This window comes from Corvus hawaiiensis, chromosome 4, assembly GCF_020740725.1.
Source record: "Corvus hawaiiensis isolate bCorHaw1 chromosome 4, bCorHaw1.pri.cur, whole genome shotgun sequence".
In the NCBI taxonomy this organism is placed as follows: domain Eukaryota; kingdom Metazoa; phylum Chordata; class Aves; order Passeriformes; family Corvidae; genus Corvus; species Corvus hawaiiensis.
Genome location: NC_063216.1, coordinates 52814305 through 52838757, shown reverse-complemented (window position 1 = coordinate 52838757; position 24453 = coordinate 52814305). Strand labels below are relative to the sequence as shown.

General features: G+C 40.4%; 1 protein-coding gene across 5 annotated transcripts in view; it reads left to right on the top strand.

The window, feature by feature from the left end:
- Positions 1 to 624: 624 nt before the first annotated feature.
- Positions 625 to 24453, top strand: part of IMMP2L (inner mitochondrial membrane peptidase subunit 2) — a 426547-nt gene continuing 402718 nt past the window's right edge. Inside the window, exons 1-2 of one of the 5 annotated variants that reach the window (XM_048300490.1) lie at positions 625 to 765; positions 23930 to 24067. In XM_048300490.1, coding sequence (XP_048156447.1) covers positions 688 to 765; positions 23930 to 24067 — 216 coding nt within the window. In that variant the 5' untranslated portion in view covers positions 625 to 687. Of the gene's footprint in view, positions 766 to 14565; positions 14640 to 20626; positions 20734 to 23929; positions 24068 to 24453 lie in introns of those variants that run through there. The other 4 variants (XM_048300491.1, XM_048300487.1, XM_048300489.1 and 1 more) reach the window with 4 other exon arrangements.

Below are 24453 nucleotides of genomic sequence, written 5' to 3'. Positions count from 1 at the left end.
GAGATGATCACTCTAATGGCTGCCATGCCATTCCCCAGCTCTTCTGTCTTGTCTCTTTGGAAGATCAGGCCCCTCACCCCCCCAACGCCATCAGAACTGTTGGCACCTGCTGCTATGCCAGATGCCAACATGGACTTTCTGTTCTGCTGCTCCACCAGCCAACCGGAATCACACAGCATGGTCTGAACATGCTTTAAAACACATCTCGTCCAGATTGTCCCAGTTTCCTACAAGCATGCTGCAAGCAAAGCCAAGTACATAGAAGCCTTGGAGAACTCGGCTTAGACGGGACCTCGGGAGGTCTCCAGGCCCACTACCTCCACAATACAGCCTCAACTACCAGGTGAGGCCATGCTGTTCACGGCTCCTTCCACTACTCTTCAAAACCTGTATGACTGCAGCTGCACAAACTACCAGCGCAAGCTGTTCGACTGCCTGACCATCTGCATCTCCTGTCTCAACCATCGATGCTGATTCACTTCAGGTACCAGCGCCACGGCCTCAGCCAGGCCTGGTTGCCGCGGGCAGCCGTGCGCTGCAGCCTGGCCTGGACCTTCTCACTGAGCTCCGAGGCACCGCTGGCGGCGGCACAGGGCTGCCCTCAAGTGCTGCTGCCGCCTGGCAACTGCTGTCACTTCTTGCTGAGGGGGGGGCCCCCCGACTCTCATCTGCGGCATTTGCCACGACATGGCCCTGCTGGGGGCTACGAGCAGCAGGAAGTACCGGCAGGCAGGCTTCCGCATGTGGATGAGCATGAGGATGAGGGTAAGGACCAGGGCCAGGGCAAGGCAAAGAAAGAGGACCAGGACAAGCTTAAGGCAGACACGGTCGCCGCGCGCAGTGGCTGCGGCCAGGAACCTCGGACACGGCGGCAGGGACGCGCAGTGCTCCCAGCGCGGGACGTGCTGCTGCTCCCGGAGCGGGTTGGGCAGCTCTGAGCGCCGCGTCCGGGCGCCAACAGAACCGCGGGCACCACGCGCCTGTGGCTCCACAACGGCCGGGGGCACGCGCGGGGCTCCACCGGGGCCGTCACACACGGCCCGGCACGGCACGGCCCGGCACAGGCACAGGCACAAGGCCAGGAACAGGCACAGGGCCAGGAACAGGCACAGGGCCCGGCACAGGCACGGCACGGGCCGGGCGGGTGACGGCGGGGCCGCGCGGACGCGAGGGCGGCCTCGGCGGGCGCCCGGCAAGGAGGCGGCCCGCGGCTTGCGAGGCGGCCGGCGGCACTGGGCGCTGCCTCGCCTCGGGCTGCCCCGGGGCACGGTCCGGGCTGCTCCGCCCGAGCTGCAGGCTGCGGCAGGCGCTCGAGCAGCTCTCGCCTCGCCCGCTCCGGGCTTTTCCCTCAGCGCATGGCCGGGGTGCCTCTGGGCACCACACTCCCCAGCAGGCTAACTTTGCCTCTGCGCCCCCGTCTTTCTTTTGAGGAGCCAGTTTAGAAGTGGTGCCTTGAAATGTGTGCGAATGCTTGCAGTTAGGCAGGATCTTATAGGCAAGAAAGCATCATGCCATGCTGTTCTTGTATAACATATTTAGCAGCACTAAAAGTAATTTATTTAACAATGTCAGAAAATGACAGTTTTTTTAATCTCAGTGCTGAATCCTCAGCCGGGCTCCAACTCAGTCAGCAGCACTTAACAAAGGGTATTGCTGCAGTTGGTTTTATTTTTATCTGGACCAAACTGCTGTGGCTCGTTCACAGGTCTTCTGTAGGTGTCTTGTATGCCCTGCTTGTAGAGCAACATATTGACAAGGACATACAGCAGTCAGGGAAAGACGGAACACTCTGCCTCGCCTGCTTTGCCTGCATTTCAGTAAGTGCCTATTAAATGATGCTTCTGCACAGCACAGTCAGAATAGTGCAATGCAAGCAAAAGGACAGGCTCCCATCCTTAAGCATATTTCCAGCCGGAAATCATGGCATAGAAGGGCCAGAATATAGGTGAATAAACAACATATCAGAAATACTGACTCCATAGCGGAGTGAACAGGTTATTAAGTTGAGTACATTGCTGTATGAGTTCTCAGTATCCAAAGAAAAATACTGCAAGTATGTTGAGTTCTTCAAAAGAGATATGTTTTTGCACAAATGAGTTTTAAAGGGATTCATGGTGGATAATGAAGGTATTACGAGAATGTGTCAAAAAATAGTTTATTATTATTTTAATGACCTTATAAAATTATTTAAGCAAAAATAAATTTAAAGTTATGTTTTCCAGTACTTATGTTCACACTTTTTGCTTTGGTTTGTCTCTTCAGACTAAAGGCTGTTTTAAATGTAGTGGTTTATTAATAAGAGGGGTTTTGGGTAGGTTTATGCATTATATACTTGGGAATACCCACTTAGTTCTTTGTATAATTGGAATTCTTCACAGAAAGGGAACAAAAGTATTTAAACTTCAAGACTAAAATATTTTTGCTTTAGGCAGATTACAACCAACATAATTTTATTTAAGCCCCTTCCTCTACTGTATCTAACAAGGGTATGAAAAAGGTGTATATGATCAGGTAAATACTTGGGGTGAAAGTGAAGTCTCTGTAAACCATCAACAATCAGATAGTTCAGAGGCAATCATCTTCAATAGACTAATCTTGAAATGCTCGGATGTGGTAGAGAATTGAAGCATAAAATTGCAATTACTACATAGTTGTGTTTTATTTCTGTAATGTGATTTGAAATCAAGTGATGCTATACATTAGAATTTTAAAAAGACTTGTTGATATACTGCATACAATTAGTAAAAAGAAAGCAACATAAAGGAATTAATATTCTTTCTAAGCTGTCAGAAATAAATGAGATCAATGTGGCATATTATAATCCACACATTTCTCAGATGTGTTTGGAAAAAACCCATCATGTAAAACATGAAGTAAATTGATAAGTGTAAAAGCACAATTAGTGTACTAAATTCACCAAATTCAATAATTACCACTGAAGTATTACACACAACATTACTGGAAAAACATGTTTTATGCCACTGAATGATTATCAGAGTAGCTTTGTGAAAGCAAAAGTTTGGATTCATCTGGATGCTGTTCCACAGATTTCAGAGTACTTATTTCCAATTTGGAAGAATCAAATAAATAATAACCTTTTACCTCTTCAGTCCCAAATTCAGAAAACTTCTTACATTCCCATGCTGATTGCACACCAATCTACAAAGAAAGAGGTGAAAAAGCCCAACCCCAAAAAACACAACCCCAAAGTTTCAAACCTATATATGCTGATCCCTAAAAGACCAACATTGTAGAATTATTACCTTTAATATGTATTTTGTCCTCACACACAGAATTTTCCCTAGCAGAGCTGATTGCTTATATTTTAGAGTCTCCCAATCAAAGTTGTAATGGGGCTCAGTGCATATGATTTACAGTGTTATCCAGAAAATACAGGAATTTTATTCTGATATTTAATCTTAGTTCATGCTATAATCTCTGTGCATCATATGAAAATGTGTTTCCTGCCTGACACAAAACAAGTGGATATATTGTTTCACTTTTCAACCAAGATGTATAAAGATCCTTTACCATCATCATACTAACTGCACAAAGTATTCATGGTACTTTGACAATCTGTAGTGGTATTTATGGAAGATAGGTTTTTCTAGGCTTTGGACTTTTTAGTGTTTGCAAATTAGTTTAAGCCACAAGATATTCACTATTCTTCTTTAAGAGTAAATATTTTACTGTATGTTATAAGCTTGAAAGTTCCCATTTAATGTTTCAGAGGTTGGTATTTTCCCCTTGCTTAAAACCTAGGTCTCAGCCACTTGGAAAATCTGTAAAATTATGCATTCCTTATGCAAACTACCTCTTTAGAAGAAATAGTTCATGCTGTGGCTTAGTTACAGAACTGGGGTCAGTCATCTCGATCTGATTTTAAAAAAGAGGTTTGACAAGCAGATTCAGTGCAGTTATTTGGACTTACAGCACTGCAACTTGGAACAGAACAGTCTAACCTGGAGAAAGCTATTGAATTTACCTAATTATACACAGTATATTGAATGCAAGACATTTGAAGGGATATATGTATTCAACTGGCACCTGGTATATGTAGTCATTGAAAGTTTTCAAGTAAGAGATCCAGAAGTACAAGGCCTGACCTCACTCTTCTTTGTTGATACTTAAAAGTCTGTATGAGCATATACCTTTGCATTTAGCATTCTCTAGGTTTTCAAACTGCCATGGCCAAGGCGTATTGGTGTCAGCACTATGCAAGTAGCTTAGCATTTAGCTCACATGCAAGTCTGCAGTGCTCAACCTAATAGTTCCCACCGCATTCCTCCTAGAAGGGAGACACTAACCAAATGTGACCAGGAGAGGCAGTACCTCCTCTTTCACACAGCAGTCCCATGGTTAAAGCACTCAGCTCCTCTGGGGCCAATCCATATGCAGTTTCCAGGTAAATCTTTGACCATTGTTGAGACTATTGTAATGTAGTCAAGGTTGTGGAGACCATACCACAGCTTGGGGCAAACCTGCATTAGTAGTCCCTTCCCAAATTATAAGTTAAATACTATGTGCTATTAATTATGTCGAGGTTAGTAGGCATGTATTATTGTTATATGTAATATATTTTAAATGTAGTAAGTATTAGTTCGTGAGCCTGGGACACAGATTCCCAGTTAAACCCATACAAATATCAAACCCAGCAGAATGTAGATGTGCATTTGTTCTTCCTTGTTGCATGTCTTGTTCTGTCTCAGTTGTTGTACATGTGGTGTGCTGGTTGCTCTCATTGGAAAAAACTCTGCTGTATTCTGTTATCTACAGCTTCCCCGGCACATGAAAATGCTCTCATTAACAGGCTACCAGCACAGGGTAAAGCACCCCTTGTACAGCTCTCTCCATTTGGGTGACACAATCAGCAATTTGCTATATTGTCAAACACAGCATGATTCCATTCATGTGTTTCTGGGGGGAGCAGGACACTCTGATTACATACCTGCCTGCATTCTGCCTAGATAATTTCATTTTTCATTTAAAAGCTGCCTGCTGAAGCAGAGTCAGAGAGCAGCTTTCACAACTTGTGTAGCTCCGTGGGTGAACATTTCAGTGAATAAGACATTGCCTGTATCACCACCAGCAGCAAAGTACCACAGCGCACAGCTCATTGAAAGAGCTAATGCAGGTGCCTGTCATCAGCGCGGGATTTGGCACAGCACTTGGGACTCTTTCACCTGAGTGCACCGAGGCACGTGAGCCTTAGCAATGGTGCCACTCCAGCCACAGCTGGCCTGCAGGTTTAGTATTGACTAAGGAAACCAGGCAGCTCCGAGTAGCCATTCTGAGGACCCATGGGTGCTTCCATCAGGCCAGTGCATTCCTGGGGCTGGGAAGGAAACAAGGCAGAAACATAAAGTGTAGGTACTTGTAGTTGGTACTAGAGCTAGCCCTAAGTATATAAACCCAGGGTATATTACAACATTTGTTTCCCTGCAAGGGATTTATATGCTTTTATTGACCTGTTTACTGAAGAATTCACCTGGCCATAACTGAACAAATTTTCACAGTTTTCTAAGATGCTAAAAAGTAGACATTAGATTCAGATGATAATCTTTTGATCTTAGAGTTCCAAATTATTTTTTGCTAAGCCTTAAAAGTTTCAATGTGTATGAGCTTTAACAGACATCTGAGACAAGTTTTGCAAAAGAAAATGAACCCTGTAAGCTTACTTGTGAATTTACAAATATAAACAAATTAAAAGCATGGCTGTTTTTAAGGTGATGCTATCACTCAGATTCATTTTAATGAGAGACCCAAACACCCAAACACCTGCGCTGCAATGCCTTCAGGCAAGAGGATATAGGCACACATGTAACTGAAGTCTGGGAAAAGCTTTAGAATAATTTCCATTGCTTTCCCTAATTTCTACCATTAAGTTTCATATTTTTAGCTCCTGATGAGGCTGCTTTTTTTGAGTTTCAGCTTTAGTGGTTCATGAAGGAATGTCAAGATGAAGGCCTGAAAATATGAGTCTATAAAATGTTTTAAAATGATCAAGTATGCAATGGAAAAGAGACCTTTTCTCATTGAAAGGAAAATCTTACATCAGGTCTCAAGCAAGTGGCTCCAAGGTTGACTGATGGGAACTGAAATGCAGTATAGTAAAAAATGGCTACATTATATTTGACGAATTTATGTGCTCCTGAAAACTACATTGTATTTTACTGGTGTGACCAGCAGACAGTGACAAGTGAACCAAAGCCTTAACTCCATCATGTCTCCTTTGCCTGTTGCTGTCCTGTAGCTTGGGTAGGGCTGGCACGAAGGAGTTTGTCTGTCCGAGGAACAGAACCCCAACAGAATGGACAGACCAGGGTGCGTTGGGTGGACAAAAGTGGTCAGACAGATGAATGGCCAAGTAAGTTAAACCCAGAGATTTTACTGGTATATATGTATGTGTGTGTGTGTGTGTGTAAAGATACTGAGGGAATAGATGGCAAGAAGAGACCCAATTCCATTCACTCAGTCATATAATCAATGTTATCTCAGGTATCCTCATATAAACTCATTAACTTCAGACTGGGTGTTTTACAAAAGAGGTCCCTAAGGACTCAAAATTTCTATCTGAAGAACATGAATATGACTCAGAGGTATGAAATTAAGCTATACAGTTGAGAATTGCCTCCTACAAAATACCATAGCTAAACTTTATGCCAACCTGATCAGGTTTTGGAAACGACTCATTTTGTCTGCAACCCCTGAGGTCTAGCAGGAAATTTTAGAATATGCATTGAGCACTCTGAATGAAGAAGGAGCTGTGTAAATTACAGGAGTAAGTTACCATTCTCTTTTACATCTTAGCCACAGCAGTCAATATCTTTCTTGTACTTGGAGTCAATCTGGGATGTATGGATTAACCCTAGAAACTCCTGAGATCCAGAAAGAAACCAAAGAGCGAGCAGGAAACTGGGATCAAAATCTTCTCCTTCCCTACAGACTTCACTAACCACATTGGTGCTTGTACACTAAATCCTGCTATTTTAAAACAAGTTAGATGTTTTGACTATCCTGATCCTTTGGGATAAGTATAAGTCACTCTCTGGTAATTCAGATCAAATTTAAAAGCTTCCTCTGTTCAGTGCTCTGATTTAGATATGTGCAACTGTAGCTTGCAGGAAAGGAGTATTTCACAAAGAACTTGCAGGTCAAATGAGGAATTATCCACAAGGTTATACAACAGCTGAGCAGTAGGACCATAACTCTGGATTTAAGTGTTTCAATTCTGCATCTGATGCCTTAGTCATTTATTGGCTTTAATTTCATGTGTTTGGAAGGAATTTTTCCCATGGGAGGTTTCAAAAAGACTGCATCTAGTTATTCTTTGAAGATTCTGGATTTAGATGGTGCTGATGTAATTTAGAAAACATTTTAACTCAGTCCAGGCTATACTATTACAAGTAAAAATTGTTTCAGCAAACAAGACATGCTCAGAACATGGTGACCTAACAACCTGTAATAAGGTCCTCAAAGTACATACTAAATAGAGGGAAATGGAGATGCCAGTTGCCCCTAGCAGTGACACCCACCGTTCTCCTGTAACACTGTCACATACTTGTTTAAAATATATTAGTAAAGATTGTATTATACTTTCTACAGTAACAATAGATGAGAAAAAAAATCAACGAAGTTATGTGTAGCAGTAATAAAGAAAACCTTTAAAGAATGATTTGATAGTGCCTCTGGGAACTAATGGTGCTGACTAGGAACTAATTACAGCTGCCCCTCTGGTCTTGGGTTTGCTCGCAGGGAGGTTCTGATTACCCGGCGTGTGCTGCCGTCGCTGTCTGTGGCCGGCACTGCTGTTGCTTGTGCAGAAAACAAAGATATCACACAAGCTGCTGCTGACTGACGTGGGGGGGCGGGGGTGTGTGAGTTGGAGACAAGAGACAGAAAATGTTGCCGTACTCTTCAAAGTGCTGCGCTTGGGGTATGTGTCCATTCACTAATTGAACAGGAGTTCGGTCACAGCAGGATTTTGTGATTACACAGGTTAATTGTTCCTGCCTATTATAAAGGGCTCTTTGTTTTTGCCATTTGTCTTTCGTATTCATCCACGCTTTCTATTACGTTTCTGCTTGCTTGTCCCCCACCAATTCCTCCAGGCTATTATTTGCCATTTCAATACACTCTGCCATGCACGCCTCGGTTTTATTTCCTCATGCCTCTGCTCTTTCAGTTGTTTCTGTCTCGGTAGCTCTCAGCCTGCTCCCCTACTTCTAATTCAGCTCCCACTCACTTACTGAAAACCTCTCATGCTGATTTTACTTAATACAGTATAATTAAGGGTAGGGTTTTTCAGAGAGTTTTTCAGGGGTACGTGCATAAGAGGATGGACTTTTCACGGTGCAGGCTATTTATTATTGTCTCAAACCGCGACAATTATGCTTGTTAGAAACAATGTTAAAATAAAGGTGACTACAAACACTCCAGGGTAGACACCTTTGCAAAGAGTAGACAATGGGGGCCTTTGTGAGACCCCAGCAATGAAACTGTCTTAAAATGTCTCTCTCCCTGCTCCTTGGTTGAAGGGTGGGTTGCCCCACACAATTATTATTCTCTCTGGTTAAAAGTGAATAGGTGGGGGAGGACTGAGTAACAAACAAGATACAGTTCCTGAATTGTCTAGTCTTCAAAAACAGCATATTATTAAACAACAAGCTGAGAGTGGTCAGATGCACTGCCACAGTCAGAAACAAGTACTTCCTTAACCTGGTTATTTGTGTCAGGGACAGCAATGCTGTGTTCATGTAGCACTTACTATGTTTTTGATTTAGGCTTCCCTAGACAGTAATATTTAATGGAACTTGAGGAATTGCAAATGGCTTCACAAACCAATTCTTACTCTGATGAAACAAAGAAAAAATAATATAAAGGGTAAAAATGCCTTCACATCCTGCTCTCATCAGAGTATTATGGGAAACATGTAAGCAAAGAAAACAAATCAGCGCCTTGTTCACACTTCATCAACTGCCTAACAACTTGCAACCAGTTAATTACACACCTTTAAAATGCATGTACAGGAGAAATGGTTCAGAAAAAAGCTTTTATAATCAGAAAGGACGGCACAGAAATACTTACTCCATACAGGTAAATTTAAGCCTTTAAATCTGACACTACTGAAAGAATGTACTGCATGTAATAGTAAGGTAAATGTTGTCTGCTTTGTGCTAAGCATTTAATAATCATTAATCTACAATAATTGCTCTACATTTGTTTTTTGCTACTAACCTTTGTAACCTCTGCTCTTCACTTAAAAGGGAGATAAGGATTTACACGTTATATAGAAGAATTGGATGCTAAATTGATTAAATATATTGAAGACTATCTAGCAATAAGTAATATTAGGCTGAGTTACTTTCACATTTCCAAATACTTAGGGCCCATGTAGACCAGTAGCTCAGGCAATACATTATTGCTATGGCTAGCAGCAGAACATGGACTTTATACTGATTTTGCAAATCCTCTGGACTTGTCAGGCTGTGCTGAGCTTGCTTTAGCATTCCTGCAGCTGTTTTACTTTGCTTACCTGTAACAACAATCTTATAATGATCAGGAGGTACTTGTGTAATATACTGATTTCCACACTGGTGACCAGTGCTAGGCACAAGGACATGAGGAAATGGAATGAAGCTGGATCAGGGGAAGTTCAGATTGGACATAAGGAAAAGGTTCTTCGCTGTAAGGGTGGTCAGTCACTGGAACAGGCTCCCCAGGGAAGTAAGTGGTCACAGCCCCAAGCCTGCCAGTGTTCCAGGAGCATTTGAACAACTTAGTCACATGCTTTAGTTTAGGTAGTCCTGTGAGGAGTGGGGAGCTGGACTCAAAGATTTTTATGGGTCTCTTTCAACTTGAGATATTCTATGTTTCTGTGTTTTACTTTTTGGTAATTTTATATAATTGTGTGATACAACCATAATATGTAATAATAAATGGTAATAAGCAGTTGGTAGAATGAAATGTTTCTGCCCTTATCATAATAATGCAATGCAGGGGATTACAGTGTTGGAATGACAGGAGAGGGAGGAGGCGCAAGATGACACTGGCAACTTCAGGGCTGTAAACAAGTCACTGTTGGTCAGCTAAAAATACACTGACCTGAGGAGTTGGGAAAAGCCAGTTGCAGGGGTAACAAAGCAAACAACTCCCATCACACAGAACCAAACCATCTAAAGAGTGGAAACAATCGAAGCGTGAGCAAAACACCAGTGACAGAGAGGTGAATGTTAGGAAATTGTTATAAGAACTTTAGCTGTCTATTATAGAGATGGGTTTTTTCCCCTTGTAATAGCACTATTTTCTTTTTTCTGTAATTATTAAATTTGAACTGAAAAATCTTTCATGAGCCTGTCAAGACTTTACCTATGTTGACAACAGACTCTTGACTTTGCAAATCATGTTTGTTTTCTTCTTTCCTATGCAAAAATATGAGTGCAATAACTGTTCCTTGAGGAAAGCCAACACAATTAAGTTGACTATCATAATTTACTGACATATTATTGATATACATAGATATATTTTCTGGCCTTCAGAAATTATGCTATTTTCACTGACAATTTCTTATGTTTCAATTCTTCTCTTTTTCCCTGATGGAGAGGTCACTACAGAGTTTTATGCTCTGTGGCTTGCCTGACCAACTGGAAGCAAAACCTACTTTATTCTGACCAGATTGTGTTTCAGTGTGTATGAGGCATAACATGAACAGTATGTGATGGTCAAAGGTAGCAGGATTTAGGTTCCCAGTCATGTAATGAAATGGAGATGTGTAATAATACAATACTGAAGATGCTGCAATCATATTTTTTCCAGTACAATAGTGAGTTTAAGATTTACTGCATTCTTTTGTGCCACACCATTGATTGCTGCCCTTGAGCCACAAGTTCTTCAAGCCACAGCTGGACTATACAAAGTGTTTATCTGCAATATCCATTAAGCAATCAGACTTTTTGATCCTGTGCCCTTTTTTCACTGCATCTTTTCTGTGCTCTGAGGCGGTTGGACCTGGCCAAGTATTTTCCTCCAAAACACTCTCCCTCAGAGCAGTACACTCAACACCACTCAAAAATTAATTCCTTTACTATATGGAGGAAGATAAAAATGCCTTAAATACCCTACAGATAGTTGTATTTGCAAACGTAAGGAACTTGAGTTTAACTCAAAGCAGTTCTTGAATATCTCCTATAGGTTTTCTGTGCTCTTAAAATGCAAAATGAAATTAATCTGGAGGAAACTGAACTAAATGTGTTTTTAGCTTAAAGCTTGCTGCAGTCTGTTGAGAGTCTTTTAAATGGATATTGTATTGCAAAAGTTTTGTGGATTTCCAAGAATGCTGTAATGGTACTCTCAGCTGAAAAGTAATTGAAGAGGTGGGTGAAAAGGGCTCGCTTTTTCTTTATTTCAGTCACAGATGCATCAAAGCATAGAAGCAGCAAAACATTTTCAGTACCTCCTTGTTAGAGTTGAAAGCAAAAAACCCTCTCATTTATTTCTGGGTACTAATGCAGTTGTGGTAGGAATACTTATTTTAAAAAAAGAAAAATAAAATGGTGCAAACATTGGTAATGTATCATTTGCAGCTCATAACTTTAGTATCAGCTTTGATAAATTTAACTTTATCCACAACTAAATAGAGTAAGAATGGGCATTTCCTGCTAGTTGCTTAGCACACACCTGATTTCAAAATGAAGAGAACTGATAAGCCATGATTTGATCTTGTGAGGTTTATAGCAAAAGTCTTTAATCTGAAAAGAGTTTCAGCTCAAGAGTTTTAGTGGGAATTATTTCATACTGTCAGCTTCAAGTGCATGGAAATATTGAGGCACATTCCCATAAGGTGCTTCTCTAACGTTACAATTAAAAAGACAATATTGTGTTTTGCAGCAATATTGTAAACAATGTGTGAAGGTTTCACAGTAAAATTTTTACATGAAAATGGAGATTGTGGACAGCAGTGGCCAAATACTCTATTAATTTCTACACAGTGCACTGAAAACCTCCCTGGAGAATCCTAAAGAGAGCACACTATTCAAATGTGTTGAAGAATGCATTAAATAAAAGTTAACCAACAACAAAGTTAGTAAGACTTATTTGATTGTAAAGGTCATGCTTATTTAAAAATGTGTCAAGGGAAAACAAAAAGTGAAAGAGGGTAACAATCACTGGTTTTCTCTGGGTAGCAAATATATTGGCATCAAGTGATACATATCAAATCATGTACTTTAGAAAACAAAATCACACCAAACCTAATTCTGTTTTTTTCGTGAAAATGCTTTAAGCGTGTCCTGGTTTAAAAGACAGGTGTCCGCCAAGGAAGGCGGGAACCTCCCCAGAATGCAAAATATGACTCCCTCCCTCCAAATTAATATAACCTTGAAATTAAGGGGCTTTCAGGCAAAGATATAGGAAAAGGAATAACAGTTCTTTACATATATATATATATATATATGTATATAAAAAATATAACAAGACAGACAAACGACAACCACCACAGCAACAACAAAAACCAGACAACCCAGTAACAGCCTTTGCTCGCCCGTCAAGAGATTTCCCCTTTGGTGGAGTTACGCCCACAGCCGGCAAGGCACTGTTGGCTCCTGGCGAGGCAGAGGGCCTGCGCTGGTTCCGCTGTGGCCTCAGGGGCACTCCGATGTGGGCTTGGGAAACCTCCTGAGGGGATGGTGGGAGCTTGGGCGGAGGGGAGGATGGGTGATTGTTCCTTTGCACAGCTCACAGGCAGCGGCTGGTCATGAAGTCAGGCTACCACGCAGAGAAGTGGCCCGGCGGGGGCAGCCCCAGTCTCAGTGGCACCCCACACATTGGCTCTGGACCCTCAAACGGCCGGGAAACAGGGAAAAGGCGAGCAGGCTTGCAGTGTAGAGACCGCAGCGAATCGCAGCCTCGGAGCCTAACACAGAGGAGCAGCCGCAAGGGGCAGTGGTCTGTCGGGAGGCGCTCCCGGTCCCGGGTTTTGGCACCACACGCGCTGGGGCTATGAGCTCCCGAGTGGCAGGGAAGCAGGGAAACTAGCCGGCAGGCCCTGGTCGCAGTGCCGAAGTAAAATGAAAACAAAACGAAACAAAAAAAAAACCCTACAGGGCAATAGGATCTCAGGTCAGATCCCCTCACCATGTTGCGTGGCTACTGCCTCAGTCCCCCACTGGAAGGAAGGAGCAGCCCTCGCCCCAACCCCTGCAGGATCCCGGGCCCTCCTTCACCCATCTCAATATCCCCGGAGCCGTGGTGGGGTGGGGCGAGCGGGAAGGCGGTTAGGGCAGTGACAATTCCGGGCACAAAATGACTATGGGATAACCCCATCACCATGAGCCACCTTCCCCCTCAACCCCCCCCAAAGCATTAAAAGCAGTAAGCATTGCTGAAAGATTCGGATTTTACAAGAGGCTGGGCATGTTGTGTTTGGAATAGTGTGTAACAAGAAATTTTATAGATTATGTGTCCTTGTACTAAAAATGGTCTTACAGTGTGCCTTCCAATTCAATTTATTAATAAGTACTCTACTGCGCTGTCTTCTAAGATAGTTGACTCCTATCTCAACAACTGTGGAAATATTTTATTTCTGTAAAAAGACATGGTTGGATTAAAGACAACTATGCATTCATACTTTTGTAGCTCAGCCTCAACGTCAAGATCATTTAAATTATAAACAATTTAATATTTGAGCTTAAAAATAACATTTATAGTTATAATTAGTTATAAACTAATTATAGTTATAAACAGCAAATAACGGACTGCACAGTCAGGCAGAGATGTCATCTTACACTGGTTTCCAACAGTGGCCTGACTAGTAGAAGAATCTCACAGCATCCAGTTAGGAACTCCCTGAGCCAGAGGTTGTTCCTAAGTGTGTGATAATCTGTAATAGATTTTCCCTCTATGAACTTGCCCATTGACTCTTGAAGGTACATGAACTACGTGGAAAAACCTCCTGCTTCAGACTATACTGGCACCTGCACTTGTTATGGCAACTGATAAAAACAACTAAACACTAATGAAAACACAAGCCCTAGTGTATCCATCTGCACCAGCCAGGAAAACCCAACGACCATCCATGAAGCCAGAACTGGCAGTACAATGCAGCCAGCTCTATGTGCAGCAGGTGTGGCTGACATCAGTCCACATCAAATCTGGTGTGCACTAGGGAAGTCATCAGCTCAACAAACATCTTGCCATTTTGTGTGGGTTAGAAGACCTCCAAGGTACAGAATTGCTTTGTACTATTACGAATTCCCAATATTACATATGAATATCCAAACAGATTTATTGTTGTCCAATTGCCAACAACTGGCCACAAGAGTAGACTCCTTATGCATTTGAATCGCCATCCTTACTGAAGGAAAACACAGCGACTGCAACGCAGCATCCTCAAGTTTTTGGAGACTCAAACTGTAACTACACGGGCTGAAAAAGGATCAGGCCAAGTACCTTATTTCGTGCAGGGCCTGTCCTGCTCTGTGCGTGGCACAAGGTGAGCCTGTCAGGCCGCCCGACCGAGCTGGAGGCGCGCAGCAGCCCCGACAGCCGCGGCCCCTCAGGGCACCCCGGGGCGGCCGCTCCGGGAGCACCGCGTCATGTGACGCGGCCGGCTGCGGCCCGCCCCCCGCGGAACGGAGCAAAGGGTAAGCGGCGGCAGCGGCCGGGAGCCGGGCGGAGCCACGGGAGCCGGGCGGGCTCGGAGAGCCGGGGCGGGGAAGCGGCCGGGGAGCCCGCTGGTGGAGGAGGGAGCGGGGACGGGCGTGAGCAAAGGGGGCTCGAGGTGCGGTGGCGGGGACGGGCAGGCGCCACGCTGTGGGCCCGGCCGCGAGCTCGCGGCAGCGCTCGGTGCCGCCTCTGCTCCGCCCCTGCCCCGCCCCCGGGCCGGGGCGAACCCGGGAATGGTCCCCGCGGGGCTGGCGGAAGCGCCGCTCACGTGGGACACCCGCTGCTGCTTCCTTGTCGGGTGTTGGGTTCTTCCCTTCTTCGTCCTTCAGATTACCGAGATATCTATTTCAAGTGGGAAGGGACTGGATTGAAAAGAGCCGGCAGAGCCGATAGTGAGAAGCACCGCTGTTCTTTGCATCCTCCGCCTGTCAGAGGCGGTCGTGCCGGGCTGCCGGTGGAAGTGCAGCGGGCGCTTGAGCGGGGGAATGGGCTTAGAGCGACTCCGGCGTTCTGCTCCCGTTCACTGGCATCTTGTCTGCAACTGGGACTTGTGCTGTGCACTGCTCTTGGTCCTGGACTGAATGCAGTTCTTACTTAACGTATTTTTCTGCTTTATTAAACTTCTATCAGATCTTGTATTTGTCCTATGAGGACTACAGTTAATGGCTGTTCTCTCGTATCCTGATGGAATGGCTTTCCTGTTACCCTACATCCTGGACATCTGAGAGAGAATTTATTGTTGCTTGTTTGTTTTTTGTTTATACTGATATAACTTGTCCTAAAGTGGCTGCTTTTCCATGTCTTGTGCTTGTCCTGCAATCTCTTCTCAGTTACACGCTTCTCCATATAAAGGCCACAATGCTTCAAGCTGAAGAGATTCAGCCAGTTCCTACACTTGTCGCTCTGGTATTCCTACTTTTGTTAAGGAAAATTAATTTTCTTGGAAATTAGTGAAAAGCTTAAATAGAAAAAGTGCAGCTGAACAATAAGTAGATTCTAACCTTCTAAAATCTTTTAATTAGCCAGTATTCCATTATAGAAGTTTTACATTTTTTTTTTTTTATTACCATCCTTGTTCTGTGGAACTGGAATTCATTGAGCACACCAATGTACCAGAAAAGGCAAAGCTGCTTTACAACTCTCTAAATAATTTTCTTGTAACAGCACATCTTTATTTTCTTTTTCTCCCCTAAAAGCATACGCCATGCATACTTGTTCATTGTTCAGCTAGGAAGAAAATAGAAATTGTCAACAAAATATACTAGGAAGACAGAACCTGTTGGGGATTTTCAGGTTAAATGAAATAATTTCTCCAGAAAACTTCAGAACTAGACTTGATTTTTCCAATATGCAGCTTTTTAAATGAATACATATGCATTTTGTTAAAGAAATGTAACATTTTAAACTACTGCATTTGAGAGATTTTCCAGGAGTCTTTAATTTAATTTACTTTTAAAATTACAGATTCTTTTATTTAACTTGTATGTCGTTACCAAAATAAATTTTCTCCTGGAACTGGTGGTAAATAACTATACACATGGTGTAGTAGTGGGTGATATCCAGATCCCTGAAAACAATATTTTAAGCATGCTAACAACAATTTTCAGATTCAAACGGTTTCACAGTCACGGTTGGAATTTTGTGGTGAGATCTTTATAAGTTGACTAGGGTGCCACAGATTTCAGCTGTTTCTGGAAATCTGTATCCTTATGATTGTTGTTTTGCTTACTCTTGAGACCTGAGCAACTTACATGGCAGTTGAAGTTGTCACAAATCCCAGACTCAAAATCAATATGGTGGGGAATGATAGTCAGAGTGCACTAGGTCTGCTCTTAACAAGTCTCACAGTGACCTCTAATGTTCAAGAATAAAACCTGAGTTGTTAAAATAATTATTTTTTGAAGGCATAATTAGTTCATACAGTTGCTTTATTACTATGCCCCAGACAGTAGATAGTAAGTAGTTGGTTCATCAGGTTTCACTGCTGGTTTTCACGAGAATGTTCTGTCGGGGAGTCAGTCCCAATTTCTCTGCTTTGAACAAGGATGCACAAAGCTGTTTTTACAGTAATTGTGGGAGAACTAGTAATTTTTGTGAAGCATGCTGAAAATGGTTAAAATACCTTTCAAATAGTAAAAACATTTTCTATTCTTTCTTTTGGCATCATTTTCTCATACCATAATAAATATTATTTCAGTTATTATTCTGTCCTCATATACTCAGTGCATACTGGCATGCTTTAAAGATTCATAGCTGAGAATCTTGTTTCTTCTATTAATTTGTTTTTGTATTCATTTGACTTTTCATTAGGCTAGAAGAAACTTTCCTGTTCTGTACTGAACTTAGTTCTTCTTAATCCAAAAGCAAAACCTTTTAGAAGAGTTTGTTTCTGACAATATTAATGTTTGAAGCTGAATGCTTCTATTCTTAGGCTACTCATTGAATCTTATCTGAATACGTAAGGTTGTGTATTTTGGTGAAAACTGAATGTTCCTTTGTTGTTGTTGTTGTTTTTGCCTAAGTTTCGTTCTAGATAACCACAACTAACATGACAGTTCCATGGTACTTAAAAGAATCCAGAGAGCTGACTAGATAAATGTACAAATTTATTGAAATTCAAAGGTTATTCTATTGTTTACCATAAATATAATTTACAAATTCAGTAAGTTTTGAAGCAACTCCTCATTCACGCAGTCTGCTTGAGAGCAAAACATAGCAGCAGCTGATAGTTGTTTACAAAGGACACTTAAAATTTATTTAGAGAATTAACTTTGGTTGCAGGCATTGAATCCTTAGGCTGAAAGCAACACAGAACTTTCAGTTGTGAGAAGCTGAACGCATTATGTTGCTCACTTAAGTGAGTTCCAAAAATTGATGTAATTTAGTACTTTCCATTATGTACAGTATATATTAATGATTTTTAGTTTCTTTGAAGGTGCAGAAACACGAATAAAACCAAATATTGTAACTTCTGTGTTAGAAGAACTGTTATTCTGCCAGTTGCCTGTGTGATAGTACTTGGAAGATATTTCATTACATCTGAAGTTTTAAGTGCTGGGAAAAAATCTGATTTGTAACAATTTTTTTTTTTTAAAATTGCAATTCCTTTTCTTGATGCTTGTGTGTATAAAATGGAATCCTGAGTAACTTCTCAGAACTGAGGGGTGGCTGATTACTTGCCATCCCGAACTAGTTGTTAATTTGATTGCTGAGAGTAACTTTGGTCTACAGCTGTGTTTTCTTCCAGTTTTGCTTTACAGTTGAAGAGTGAAATGTTTTGTTTGGAAATACAAGATTGTCCACGAAGGTAAAATTTGTGTACTTGAAACACAAAATTAATTTGTAAGAATAAGCAATATGACTTATTTTCCAGTTACAACCAACATGTGAACTAAGCCTTTGTACATGACATAGATCCCAGTGACGGGAGATAGTAATATTTTATTAAAAGAAGAATCAGTCCTACATTGAACTGATTTTTTGCCCCCAGCAATAATTCTGTGACTGATTATGTTGACGATTGTTGTGGTTTAAGCTTTTCTATTTGGTTTGTGAGCTGAAAGCTCATTATGGTTGATCTGGTTTTGTCTGCTTCTGGGAACTTCTATGTATGTTACAGCACTGAGAAGATTAGAAAAATGGATTTTTATTGTTGTTTTTCTTTATTGTGCTATATTGGAAAAATTCTGTTTATTTCATAGGGATGGGAGCTATTACATGGAAATTGTAATTGCTTGAATTCAAGCAAAGGCACAAGAAAATGGTACAAAATGGAGTTGAAGCTAGCAAAATCTGCTGCTTTGTATTTGGAACAAGCAAAACATTTGGGTGTCAGGACAAAATGACTGATTTAGAGGAAAGAAAAAAGAACAGCAGAGCATACCTGTGCAGCTGCTGAAACTGTAGATTAGGTTTGGATTTGCTTCTTCAGTAATGCAGCAGTCATTTCCATGACCTGTGATATTTCCAAACTCACAATTAGAGGGGTGTTCTTTAATGTCTGAATGCTAGGGGATACAAGGAGAGTAATATGATGGAGGAATAGGATGAGTAAAACCTGTGCAGAGTATAAATACATTAACTGAATAGACACGTTACCACTATGGTGAAATAATACCAGGATAGAATTGGCTTTATTGAAGGATAAATGAGAGCTCCTTCTGGAACTAGATAGCATTTTTAAATGAAGTCTTAAATGCACTGATCTATATTGATTATTTTAACTGAAAGCTTACATGGGCTAGTCTGTTTTGATTCTTCTGTGGCATTCATCACCATCGTGTCCAAGCCTGTACTTGGATAAATATATGTGAATTAAATCAGCCTACTAAAAAGTCTGCATACTTATACCCTTACAATAATCACTGTAGTGTCTGCATACTTGTACCCTTACAATAATCACTGTAGTGTAAAAGTTATTGAAATATACAACCAAAGTGGGAAATGAGTCAGGCTGCATGGCAGTATTTAGCTCTGGCCTCATATCATGAAAAATTGTAGAAAAAGCATGTGTTAAAAAGATCACACGAATTCTGATACTGAGTGATGTCCTGTTAATCATGGTTGTTAGGCTAGGTATAACCTCGTCTTCAGTTTAGAGCAGTCTTAAAACAAAAGCTTTTGTCCTCAGTTTTATGTTTCATAGGACACAGTAAAATTGGGCTTATTCATGTGTTGTGGTGTTTTCTGTTATGAAAGTCTTCTTTATTTTCAAACCATATATCCTGAATTCTAGTGTAATGCCATTGATTTATAGAAAAATGTATATTGTGATTGACAGAGAAGTTGGTTGTTTCAATGGATTCTTGAACTAAATATAATATAGCTACAAATTCCTGAACAAGATCAAATAGGTCATTTCAAACTAACGGGGCAGCCTTCGTAGGGTAGTTGTTTTGCATATAGGTTGTAATTCCCTCCTTCCTGTTCCCTCACATGCCTTCTTGTAGAAGCACATCAGGGGCCATTCTATTTCCTTTGCGGATGACTGCTAATGCCTTGTTTTTACAGCTATTTTTCCTATCATACTTCTGTGGGTAATTTTTAAGTACCTAGCTTTGCAAATATATTGTAACCTGGGGCTTTCTGAATTGCTTGATGATTTTCTGCAGGCTGTTTGATAAACAGTGTCTTCTAATGTGCAAGCAAGTGTAAGAAAAAATAAACATTTTATACATAGAGAACTATCTAAATAGCATCTCTGCTCCATATGTTGTAGTACCCACAAGAGGCTCATTATAATCCCTGGACCTTTTGTGCACCAAATACTTCAGTCCAGATAATGCTGTGCTCCATCTGCCTTAATCTCTGAGCTGCACAATGTGAAATTCTTAATGCTTTGACCTGCTATATGCTAGCATTTTTGATCTTGGATTTTTCTTGTCCATGTTTCCATTTCAAACAAGTTTTCAAGGTTATTTGTTTGAAGTTTGTATTCTGTGCGGTTTTTTTTTCCCTAAACCAAGTATTACTTACAAATGCTGAAAAGCATATGCATCTCTAAAATATTTTTATTCTGGGTTTGTTTTTTTCTTTTGTATTTGGTTTTGTTGGTTTTTTTTCCCCCATCTTTTAAGTGTTGTGATTTGTTGATCTTATTCAAGGTGTCTAACTGGGCAGAGATCCAGAAATATATGTTAGAGAAATTATTTTTTTCAGCAAACAATACTTTGCTTGCCTCACTGATACGCATTGAAACCTGTCATCATAAACCAGACACTGCACTGTATTTCAGAATTTCATTCCAGAAACATGATGCTTTTAAAATCTACAGATGTTTTAGAAATGTCTAAGAGCAGAATATTATCTTTAGGAGTGATGGCTGTCTTATGTTTTCTTTATAAAAAAAACTCCAACCAAATTTTTTCTTTTAATTTTAAGGATCTTTTTTGTGTCTACCCTTTACCACCCTAAATTCTTTCTTGTGACTGTGGTAAATGCTTACCATTACCTTTTCCCCTTCTTTTCTCCTACAACTATCAAAGTATAAGAAAAGACAACTCTGCACATTTTAATTCATCAGTGTTTATCAGTTGAGGATTATCCATTCACATGTCCAGTCATTGGTAGAAGGTAATGCTGCAAACTGCCTTTCTGCTGCCTATGTTCCAGCTCTTCCCCTGTAGCAGTGCAAGACAACTTGAAGCCCCTGATATGAAAAGAGTGAGGGGTAACTTCCCATTTACTGGAAGTTGGGTGGTGAACTATTTTGTCAACAGTTGCATGGCAGCTCTGCACGTGCATTTACTTGTCTGTGCTTTTTAGAGGGGAAAGCTTATGGAACAGACATGGCAAAAATGTGTGCACTGTTAAGTCAGATACTGACATATAGTAATTTACCTTTGTGTTGAAAATGTTTTGCTATATGAAAGGACTTAAGGTTAAAGGTGGATTGTTTTTAAATAGTTCTTCTCAAATTATTTGAAATGTGTGTGCAAATGTTTACTGTCTTTAGGGAAGAAAGGCTTCTGCAGGCTGGCTCAGTTTGTGCCGTGGGGAAAAGCTGTCCTTTGCTATGGGAGGTGGGGAACCAGCAAAAGTTCAGAATGTAGCACATCATTATAAATGAAGGATTCATCATTATAAATGAAGGATTCATCATTTTGGTGTAAAGGAAAGATGAACCCAGTGGTTTGATAGTTGCTGAGAGGAGAGGGGAGGAGAGGAGAAAATTCAGGGCAAGTAGAGAAGTCCTTCAGCACCTGAGCTGTTATTGGTTTTGGTGGTTTGCAAATTGATTGCTTGTAGGGGTGCTGCTTGTGCTTTTCCCCTCATGTTCTTCCTATTGTGCCATAGAATTCTGCATGTGTTCAAACCCACAAAAGTAGACTTTAATTCCCAGCATTGTCCATAGCTGCTTAATACTGCTGGTGTTACCTTGTCCAAGTGGTGTACTGATAATGTAGCATTTTGTCTTAGCAGTTTTAACCTGGCTGCTAGATTCTCTGTCACTATTAATTAGCTTGTAGTTGTAGGAAGCATATGGTTGGTCTCCTGTGGATTGTCTGACCAATTACTTCTCTTCAGATACTAGATTTTTCTGTAGATACTATCATGGGGCTTCTGCAAGAAGTTTATAACAAGATCTGTCCATGGATTTAGTAGAAAGGATGGGATGAATTTTTATGTTTCATTATTACTGAAAAAGAGGTTTGACTCTGAGGAATTTTAAGAGAAGTAAAGTTGTCTGATTTCTGAATGAAAAAAAAATATATTCCTAAACCAGCCATATTGTGGTACATGTATCAGACAATGTTTTCCTGCTCAAGTTACTCTAGAGAATATAGTGAATATATTTGTGGGTAAGGTCTCCAAATGGTGTTTTGTGGCAGACATTGCTGTTAGAGTGGAGTCTGAGAGGTCTGAGATGCCAGACCTCATAGCAGAGAAGTAGAGTTCCAACCAGAAAACTCAAGAGGTAAAGTTCAAAGTAAATAGGTTGAGAGAAGGGTATTAAGGTGCCAGCAGTGGTGTAGTTAGAAGGTAGACAAAACCCTGATTTTTAGAGATTCTATTTTTATGTGGTGTATTTTCCAAAGGTGAAGCTCTGCTGATGGAGGCAATAGTCTCTTTTGGTGGATTGATTCTAATAACAAGTTCTTAAATTATAAGCTGAGAGTAAACCATTATAGCTTTTTTCTTGAAATGGTGAGACTTTTGTTCTGTTTCACAGCCTATTTCAAGTTATTTGTAGAAGTGGTTGATGCAAACTGAAAATGTTTTCATGAAATGTTCAGAAAGAAAATGACCGAATTATAAGCAGTATGCAAATTTGAATTTATGAACAAGTTATAGATGATGAAATATTTCCACTTTAAAAAAATAATTAAAGCTTTTGAAGGTGAATGTCAGAAGTAATAGTCTTAGAAGACAGGTCTTGTCATTGCAAAGCTATTAATATCTATAAAGAATTCTATTGAAGAATACACAGATGGCTTACTTTGTAGAACTGCGTTTTCTCTCCTAAGTTTGATGCTATTTGGAATTAAGAAGCTCTGTCCATGACAGAAATACTACCTTCAGTACTATTTCATCAGAGTGATTTCAGTTTATATTCTGCATACAAATATTTCATCGCTTCCATGTTTCTCAAAATGCAGCCAAGAAAAAATGATTATATTGTGAAATTCTAAATACTTTGTAAGAGGATTGAATGAAACTGCATATATTTATGTTTTTAATTATTTTAATTGAAAAATAACTCTGTGTTCTTGAATAGAAACACAGTGGGAGACTGAAAAATCAGGGCACAGTCTGTTTTGTCCTTCTGTCTGTTGGAGTTAGGAGTGACAGAGGGAGCAGGGACTTCACAAGCTGATCTTGAGGGAGGGCTACCAGGGATTCATTAGGTGAAGCAGCAGTTTAAGAGGGTGATAGGCAGCATTTCTTATAATGAAACTGCAGTTGCATAACCTAGGCTTGTGTCTATGCAGTAGTACCTGGATATTCAGCTTGCTTTTCAGAGGTATGACTAATGTGATCAAACAGCTATTGTTTCAGTGTACTTTGTAGGTATTTTCCAAGCATGTTCAGTGGTTCAGGGCTAAATAAATAGATGGGAGATAGTATAATACATGGAACTGGAGTGGAATCACCTCATGTGTCATTATGTAGCTGCCTAGTCTGCCAACATGCTTTTAACTTTGTGATGTAGTGGTGAACAAGGAGTCAGTCATTGTGTTATGGTGAGTCCCCATGATATATGTGACAATTTGAATTGATTTTATGTTTGCAGTTACCACCACTGTGGAAATGATGCATTTGTGCATTTTCATTTGTGAAAATATTTAATAAAGAAAAGGTAATGTGTTGCAAATAGCTTTCCTTTGCTTAACACAATCCACCTTTGGGGGTGAGAAATTAATAATTACCAGTGTATGGAGAGAAAATTATGCTTTTTTTCCCCAAAATGCATTATTAAATTTTGTCTGGTTGTATCACTTTGCTTCTTTCTTACCTGCTACATTGAGTCATTTTTATCAAGTACTTCTTCTAGCACAGGATCACAAGAAATAGCTAAATGGTAAATGTCAAGTATCAAGCTCTGTTCTGTAGGATAGACATTTAAATTCTGATGAAGATTTCTGGTTTGTTGGTTTGGGGTTTTTTTCCATTCTCATGTGCACACTCGTTTTTTTTCACTCTGGATATTGTGAGACTCTAACAGATAATAAATTTATTCTTAATTGTTCTGTGTTGAATTGCTACATGTTGATGTTAACTTCAAATTTCTTATAACAACCTTTTTTCTTTCCTTCGTGTTTTTCAGACTATGGCACAGGCTCAGGGTTTGGGGAAGAAATACATTAAAGCCTTTTTTAAAGGTTTCTTTGTTGCTGTTCCTGTAACTGTGACTTTCCTGGATAGAGTTGCCTGTGTTGCAAGGGTGGAAGGAGCATCTATGCAGGTATTGCTGGTAATATCTTTTGTCTGTCAGGAAATTAAAATGTGGCTCTCCACTGATAATACCAAGGTGAAAAAGATTTTTTTCTCAATTGTTATTAAATGACGTTCTAGTATGGAATAGTTTAATTTCTACTTTGTTAAATATTTTGTGATTTAAAAGAAAAGATTTTGAGAACAAAACTTCCCAAAATTCTGTGTCAGTAAAAGGATAATATATGGAGAAATAGTGATAAAGATATATTGTTTTGATATCTTCCTAGACATTTAGAAATAGTTGGAGCAATACCTTTTGTCTCTTGGCATTGAATTGATGACTCACAAAGAGGCTTTATTAATTTTTAATAGCTACATTATAGTAACTGTATGGCAAAACTGTTTCTTGCTATA